This window comes from Montipora foliosa, chromosome 5 (genome assembly GCF_036669935.1).
Source record: "Montipora foliosa isolate CH-2021 chromosome 5, ASM3666993v2, whole genome shotgun sequence".
In the NCBI taxonomy this organism is placed as follows: domain Eukaryota; kingdom Metazoa; phylum Cnidaria; class Anthozoa; order Scleractinia; family Acroporidae; genus Montipora; species Montipora foliosa.
This window is the reverse complement of record NC_090873.1, coordinates 12,859,903-12,868,695: the sequence shown is the minus strand read 5'-3', so window position 1 is coordinate 12,868,695 and position 8,793 is coordinate 12,859,903. Positions and strand designations below refer to the sequence as shown.

The following is an 8,793-nucleotide window of genomic DNA, read 5'->3' as shown; positions in this document are numbered from 1 at the left end:
TGATGTCTACAAATTAACCGTTGTTGTTCCATTATTTTATAGATTATGTCGTCCACTAAGACTATTCTTCTGGAATCAAGTTCATCGCCAATGAAGAGCGAAGTCCGTGAAGTCAAGATACGTTCGTACCAGAACAGAGATTTTGAAAGTTGCCGAGAGATCTTCACGCAAGGGATGGAGCATTGGTAGGCCGTGCCACTCGAGTCGTTTTGCCAAAGTACTGTGGGGTTCTTGTAGCGTTGAGTGTGCTTGTCATTCTTGCGGCCGTCAAGTGGACCTCTTGGATGTTGGCCTATTACGTCTTCTTCTGTGTCGTTTTGTTGGCATTGTTGTACATTTACATCTACATTGAATGCTGGAGATTTATCAAGGAGTGTTTGGCGACGGACCTGTATAATATTGAAAAGACATACATGTCGGGAGATGGGTCTCACATGTGGGTTGCTGAATTTGATGGAAAGGTCGTGGGAATGGTCGGGTTAGTGGTATACAACCACAAGCCAGGAGTCGCGGAGTTGCAGAGAATGTCCGTCTCACCAGTTTGTAGGCGAATGGGAATTGCCAAAAAACTGCTGGATGAACTTCTTCAGCATGCTAAGGAGCAACGCTTTGACAAACTTGTCTTGACAACCACCAGTGCACAAACACCCGCCATACGATTGTACAAGAAGTGGGGTTTCAGGCTTATCGATGTCTTCCCTTATCCACAAAAGATTCTCGCTGATCTCCAGTACCTGTGCTTTGGCTTAGAGCTGTAGACGTTTAGCTTAGGGGAACTTCAAGTGCCGAGGGGATAGAAACAAATCCTGCCATGATTCTGACGTAGTTGCTAGTTGTCCTATTAAGGTGCAAAGTCAGAAAACAACGTCGAATAGAGACGAGGAGCTCGTCGGTTATTTCTGCTGCTTGTAACACATAAGAGAAGTACATAACCATCGCGTATGCGCCTCAGTAAAACCGGACTTGTCTAAATGAAGGCCTTTCTTAACTGATGAAGGACTCAAAAAGTGTCTCAATGGCTTTGTTAGTTTTGTCAAGGAGAACTGATCACTTGCTCTTAGTTCATTTCAATTGGTTTTCGTCTGTCCTTAAAACACAGTCTGTGAAGACCTTTGACTGATTTGCAGCTCTTTTCACTACTGAAAGATTGTAAAAGCCATACCATGGACATGTCAAAATAAAACAAAATGAATTTATATACACTCAGTCTGGTATGTTTCATGTAAAAGCATTTAAGGACCTCGATGTTAAATTGAAGGTTCATTGTTTAGCAGTTACAAAGTTTAAAACTTGCTTTTATTCATCTCTGTAGACCCCCTCAAGAACGTTCTCTCTTTGACTCTCCATTGCGGTCAAAGAAAATCGATGAAGGTGTTTGTCTGAAAAAGAAAAGGACCAAGCGCGAAAAAAAAAAACTTCATGGCTGTCGAGGAAATTTACTAAATTTTCCAGGAGGAAATAGTCCAGCCTTGATTCAGTTTCAATTCGGGTTGATTCGGGTGAGGAAACTATCGGAATTTTTTATTGTCAGGGCACTCTGTCGTTTTCTGGCTCCAAGAGGCTGAAACTAAAACTGTTTCGGTTCTTTCTCATCAAATGTGACAGAAAGAAGTGAGAGATTGATCTCCAATGGGAGAAAACCTTGAGGCTTTCTTTTATTTTGGTGGTTGCAATAGTATGTTTATTTTCACGTCCAAGTTGACTTGAGCGGCACTTTTTAACTGCTGTACCGTCTGTCTTTACAACTTAATAAGATGGACCAGTCACAATTAGTCAGGGTATTGCTCAGACCACGCAGGCGACGGGAAAAAAAAGGGAGAGAAAGTTCTTACAGTGATCGCGCCGGTGTAACCAGTCGACCTTTCTAGCATTATGCAGACGAAAGGTCGCGAGTTCCATCTCAAGTTACTTCCTCGAGAGATAATTGATGATTTAAGAAGTTGTAAAAGGTTCTCTCACTCTTCAAACCAAGGGAGTGAATTGGATTATGCCGCCTTTCCAAGTACGCGGTTATTTCAAAGCTATCAATTCGAAACTCGGCACCATATAAATTTTGGTTGCGTCTCTTCGGGATGATGCGAAAAAGGATCATTGATCCGAGATCACTTGGATCATGGTACATCAAAGGAACCGAAGAATCCTTTCCCAAAGTACATTCATCGGTTCCTTTGATGAACTCCATGATCCAGGTGATACTTTCCCGGCTCATCCCAAAGAAACGCACCACCAAGCAACCTCTCTAGTATGTAAACTCAACCGTTATTGGGAACTTAGGTACTTATAGGATAACAGTTGCTGTCAGGGTGGACGTTTTAGGTAGGCGCCCACATCTGCCCCATGATTTCGGGCAAGATGACCGGTTGCTCTCCAAACACTGAGCATCGTGCTGAAGGCATTATAAATTCTTAACGTTCCGAACATTTTTCGCGCGATGTTCCTGATCTTTGCTCATGTGATACTCTGGCTAGAAAGGTCTCGCCTTTGAGGGCCTGCTGTCTTAAAAAAATGCCAAACTATGCAGAACATTGAACAGCCTACGCCCAATAAGAGCGCAAAATTGAAATGTTTGATAAACGTGAACATTGTCAGGTGAGAATGGGCTAGCTTCGTGGAGCTGACAACGATCGCTCTTACGCAATCGTTTCGTGCCTGACACGAAAGCGTTTAGCAAATCATGTGACGTTTTTGTTCTCAAGAGGAACACTTGATGCGTTGAGTGACAAGATCACTGCGATTTTCTAGAACTATCGGAGGACTGACGCACTTGCCTCAGAGGTATAAAAAACATGGACCACCCCCTGTAAACCATCACTAGTTAAAAAAAAATAAACCGCTTTGAAAGACCCCTCTGCGCCTTCTGTCTATTCACTCCATATTTCTAAAGAAGCCTATTTACAAAATTTCTACATACATACATGCTTTACGAAAGGAGCAGCCAAAGGTTGATCAATGTGATATTTTAAGCGATATTCGATCTTTCCGGTTCGCCAATTGTTTTGTCACCTTGTCTACACTTCTATCCGGCTTTTCTGCCCAATGCATTGAATTCAAAGCATCTCGCTTCCATCGCCACTAAGTAAACTGTAATAAGCCGGTAAAATGAATCGCTAGGAACTGAGTATTCAGCTTGGGCAAATGTTGTAAAAGCCACCTTATAATCAGTGGAAACTTTCTTTGAACCTGATGAACCACGTTGATAAACCATGGCGGGAAGCGTTTAAGACCCGTTTTAAACGTCGCATTTTACATGTGCCGAATCTAATGCAAAATGAGAAAATCTATTGTTTTCGCTCATTTCAATTAGATTCGGCACATGTAAAATGCGACGTTTAACAAACGGGCCTAACATACAAAGTGATTCCGACGATGAAATTTTCGGGTTGGTATGTACCTGAGAATTTTGTAGTAAACTTGCTTTCGAAGCAAGATCGTCACTTCTTTCGTAGCAAAGAGGAGGAGCAGTTAATTTACCGCTAATATTTAGCCGTTTTTGTCCTTCAGTTGATATATCCGAATGAAATGCACTCGTTAAGTTAGTGGTTGACTTCTGCTGTCCCTGTCAATGAGAGTGCCTTTGCAAAATTTCCCGTTGATTACACTTTGCCAGTCCAGGAGCGGTGTATAACTTAGATCAGTATAAATTACAGTGACTCTTACATCCTGGAACGGCAGGTTGCTCATTCACTCTATTCGTGTTTAAGTCAAAATGGTGTAGCCTGGATTATTTTGCAGAGTTCTTAAGGCGTCAACATACCATGTCAACACTAACCAACATCCAAATATAACGGTAACAATGCAAAGCTCCAACAGTATTTCCAAATTGGAATAGCGTCTGATAATTCTTGATATTTCCATCCCTTGATTGACTTGATGTAGCGATAGGAGCTTGGAGGTCGAATTACCCAGTAAAGCAACGATTTGTTGGCAATGGGAGTAGCTTTAAACTGCTGTCTTTAGATGGACGCTTAAGTATACTCCTGAGCGCCTTAGGGACCTTTGGAGAAAAGGTTATTTATTATCTTTTATACGTTGCTGTCAAAATAGGCTTACAGCTTAACGGCTTACAATCCCCTCTCTTTGGTTTAGAGTAAACGTGGATCTAGGGGGAGGGTGAAGGGGGTGCACCCCCTCCCCACCCCAAGATGACCTGCGGCTTTCTTATGCAACTGGTATTCTGCAAAAAAGTGTCACCAGTCAGCTATACCATTCATTAGTGGTCTTAGAGGTGCACTCGCTCCTAAGAAAAATCCTGGATCCGCCCCTGTGAAGTACGCGTGGCAGCTCCATCATTGCGGAAGTCGACTTACTCTACTGAAGGATCAGAAACACTTTGACGGTCGATTTAGAGACTTCGCTACTCTTATGTTATTGATACATGCGGAACATACACTTTATAAATCTATTTATTTATTTAGTTTTTTTTTTTTTTAAGGCAAGGACTTTTCAAACAGGATTGGTGTTAATTGAAGTAACTGAGAAAATTGTCATTGAGGATCATGAGGGTTTGCGGGTCGCGGCCCCGGGGAAATAAGGTTTTTGTGGACGTTGACAAGAATAAAAGGGAGAGCGAGAAATTCGGAACACGGTACGTGTTTTACTTCGTTTATAGAACTCTTTAATTTCGCTTTAGACAAGTCAGAGAGTGAGGGCTCTTTTGAGTTCGAGATGACTTGAATTTACCAATGTAAAAAGCAACGTTTTATGGGGAATTAAAGTTTATTTATTTGGAAATCCGTAGCAAAGGTAACTACTAGTGTGATTTTCAACAGTAAAATACGATCTTCTTGTTGGAGGACTGTTTGTTTTGGACAACCTGAGCCAGTAGAGAGTATCAGCACTCAGGTCGTTGACTTGATTGGTCAACGACGAACCAAACGCTTCGAACACTAACCCGACACTGACCTTACGTATACGTACAGTCCACTTAGAAACGAGGCCCTCCCATGGGTTTTGGGTAACAAGGGAACATGGCTAATAGGCCACTTCGGAAAATACCATAATACTCTTTGTTTGTCCCCCCAAATTTTGCATAAGCGTTGTTTCCAGTTTCTCTTGGGACTTACAATGGTCCCAAGAGAAAACAAAACAATGCTTATGCAAAATTTGGGGGGACAAACAAAGAGTATTATGGTATTTTCCGAAGTGGCCTATTTGAACTGGGGACTCCAAAGACAAAATATCTTAGGGAACAAGGGAAAACATAAGCCTTTTTTCATGGTTACGTCACCTGTTGTCATTAATGTGCCAACCAGAGCCCAGAGGTCTATTGGCTGTCGAAACAAAGGATGCTTTTGTTCTGTGGTTGGCAAAATTTAAATAACAAAAGATTTGTTTATAAACAGTGAAGTCTCCTACAGGGATCAAAAAGCTGAACAAGTTTGGAAGTAATTTCGGGCAACCTCCGATTTTTCTAACTCCTCGGCGGAGAAAGTCCTGGGAAGGAGGTTGAATTTTGGGAACAACGGAACGTGGAACACAAGTCCATTTTTAAATAAGGACCAAGGAAGAGGTAAAGTTTTAATATTATAAAGTATCAAGAGAAAATGAGGGGACAGAGAAGGAGGCTCCCGGTCCAGCCCTTGGGATATGTCATGTCCACGAAAGTTATTTTTAGACTAGCGGAAGTCTTCCGAGACGTCCGCATGCAGGCCAACCTCGGTCCGATATTTGAAAGAAAATATATATTCATCAGCCTTTCACGTGCGCCATCATTTTCTCTTTTCACTAAGAACCTGAGAGCGAGGCAAGACTGCATGCGGACGTCTCAGAAGACAGACTTCCGCTAGAACAAAGACTACCGCTCGTCTAAAAATAACTTTCGTGGACATAACATATCCCGGCCAACGCCTTGAGCCTCCCTCTCTGTCCCCTCATTTTCTCTTGAAAGTATATTTTCCCAAAAAAAAATTTAATGAGCACGAGATCCTTGAACTTCTTAATGTGAGGCCTCAATATTTCGTAATACGAAGTGATATTCAAATAACATAAAGGACTAACTTTCAAATCATTCTATTGTCTGATTGATTGGGAGTGAAGCAGGGGGGGGGGGGGGGGGTGGGAGGGGGGGTGGGTAAGACTTTCCTTCATGCATTTATGTGACTGAAAACCTATTGAGGGGGCATCGCGATCACGGGAAACCTCCAGATGAAACTTACCTTTTGTCAAAAACCAAAAAAGCTTGTTTGATTTAAGTTCTTGCCTGTTATCAATTTCTCAAAAGAGAGGAGGTTACAAAATTTGTCCCCAAATCTCCTCGTTATATACCTTCATACGGGAACGTTAGAGCTTGGTGACCACTCCCTTACTCAACGTTAAAGATGGCGGATTCTAAGGAGTTACAGACGAATTTGACAGAATATCGTGCTCAGCTGAGGCAGGCAAGTTTCTCTTTGATGCACTCACGGTATTAATGATACCTTTGTTGTGTGTGATGGGTTTTAATAAGGCCGTTCTTGTTCTCTGTGACAGGTTGAGGCGGCTTTGACGACAGACCCGTCTAACGAGGAATTGAAGAAATTGAAGCAGGATTTGGAGGTTAGCATACATAGGCACTTTTACTGGTTTTGAAACTGTTTCCTTTGTTTCTGTACGCGATGATGCTCGTTGTTGTAACTGACTTCCTGAGCTCTATTGATCCCATAACGTTCAATTATTGCAGATAAGCTGTTACTTACAATCATGTATGATTCGATTCACGCTTAAACTGCTACTACACTGTACGACAAAAACAAAAAAAGAAAAATCAGTTCTTGTCTTTCTTCAGCTTTTGAAAGTACTTGCGTTGAATGCTCAACATGCGAAATTTTTGGTGGTAATTTCAAGAGCTCTTGAAATGATTGCCTAAAATCTCACATTTCGAGTACTTTCCAAATGTGATGAAAACCGAGAAGTGGTTTTTCATCGGAGTAGTACTGTAAGGGCCGATTTACACAATACGATTTTGTTGCGTGCGACAAGCTCATGACAGGCCTACGACATGATTTACGATTGGCGCAGCGTTTTAAAACATGTTTTAAAATGCTACGACATTTTTTCTGACGTACACAACAATGGTAAATCATGTCGTGGGCCTGTCGTAAGCCGTTGTCGCGTGCGACAAAGTCGTACCGTGTAAATCGGCCCTAAGAAAACTATAGTTTTTAAAGCATTGGTCAATAATCCTCAGGGTCCAGTTATTCAAAAGACCATTGACACTAATCCACGATAAATGCCAAACAAGGTTTGAGTTTTGCCTGCCAAAAAACCCTTTAACAATCAAATTTTTTGCTGAAGGAAAACCAAAGGTCTAATTTAAAATCAAAGGCTAATAATCTTGGGGGAAACCTTTTTGATCAGCAAAGAAACTTTTCCACTAATCTGGGATTAGCTAAATCGGGCTTTAGACAAAGAAACAACTTGAAGAGAAAATTCAAGATTTGAACAGGATTCTATTACTGACTAAAGTAATGTTATTGTACCAACACAGTAATGTTCTTTTACATGTGTAAGCTATGGGCAAGTGGCCTGACAGTTAGGATGCAGATTTGATGGCCATACAGTGCACTTTATATTAGGGTTCCCAGCCTTCTCAAAACTGGCTGGTCTCAATGAGCCGCATCCTCAGAAAGCTTGACCGTCTCCTTCCAGTGAGGAAAATGTCAGACACAACATATTTTTAAGTCTAACATAAAGTCACTGGAGATACATGTACTATAAAAGCTTGAAAAAAGCTTGTTTGACATACAAATTGGCGTCCGCAATATTTTTTTGCGTCCCGCACATGAAATGTTTATTGAACTAACATTCCAGTATTTCTTATCAGACTCCATATGTGAAATTTCATCACTTTAAATCCCGATATTGCACTAAATTGCATCTGTGAGTGTCTAAATTTTAAATATTCCCGAGGGGAGCATGCCCCCAGACCTCCCAAGAAGTTTGGGTCCTTTGGGCACTCCCTTGGGTACCTTTAGTGCCAAAACTGTCTCCACTTTCCTTATAAGAGGCTCCCCAAAAATATTTTGAGAAGGCTGTAGGGTATTAACCCATTGACTCCCAGGGGTTCCCCATTGAGGAGTAAAATCGTCTGGCGTTAAACAGAGTAAAATAATAAGTCTGGCCGGTTTAGGCCGGTTTGGACGCCAAAGGGTTAAGCGACCATCATTTTACATACCAATCACACACACCATTTTTGTATATACATGTTAACAAATTTCATGGTTTGTCATTGCCCAGATGTAAAAAAATTAATGTGCTGTGGTGAATCGAACATTTTGAAATAATAATTGAAAACCTTGCTCTCCTTTAAAAAGCCTTTAAACATGTAATTGTACTGCTTGACACATTTACTCGGAATTAAAATATTCTTTGAGTGGAGTTGTCATTGAATTCTTTTTTGATTCTTTTCCAACAGGAAGTAATCACTCTTACATTGGATCTTCTAAATGTAAACGAGGTACTTTCATTGTGTACAATGTTTTAATTATTGCTTGGCATTTTGTTATCATAAATTGAAGGTGCATTTACACTGTATGTTGTTGTTTGAATTTTTTCCTGGTTCAAAATTTGTTAAACTAGCTCTATTTTGACAGATTATGATAATGAATAAAAGATACATCGTAAAGAAAAATCAAAATTGAGCGAAGAAAAAATTTGAGCCACAACACAGTACATGTATATTACTGTACACGTACGCAAACAACAAACATAGATTGATTTATTTCTGCAACTACCGGTAACTTTCTTACATGGTATATCTTGGAAGAAGATGGTACATTTCAAATTGGACAGCAAACATAATAATTATATGAAGAT

At 40.8% G+C, this 8,793-nt stretch overlaps 1 protein-coding gene and 1 pseudogene across 1 annotated transcript in view; both read left to right on the top strand.

Annotated features, from left to right (window-relative positions):
- The first annotated feature begins 6 nt into the window (after positions 1 to 6).
- LOC138003663 (N-acetyltransferase 8-like) lies at positions 7 to 1,202 on the top strand (annotated as a pseudogene).
- Positions 1,203 to 6,297: 5,095 nt separating this feature from the next.
- LOC138002945 (survival of motor neuron-related-splicing factor 30-like) overlaps positions 6,298 to 8,793 on the top strand; it is a 14,435-nt gene continuing 11,939 nt past the window's right edge. Inside the window, exons 1-3 of the mRNA XM_068848909.1 lie at positions 6,298 to 6,377; positions 6,469 to 6,534; positions 8,393 to 8,434. Coding sequence (XP_068705010.1) covers positions 6,318 to 6,377; positions 6,469 to 6,534; positions 8,393 to 8,434 — 168 coding nt within the window. The 5' untranslated portion in view covers positions 6,298 to 6,317. The remainder of the gene's footprint in view (positions 6,378 to 6,468; positions 6,535 to 8,392; positions 8,435 to 8,793) is intronic.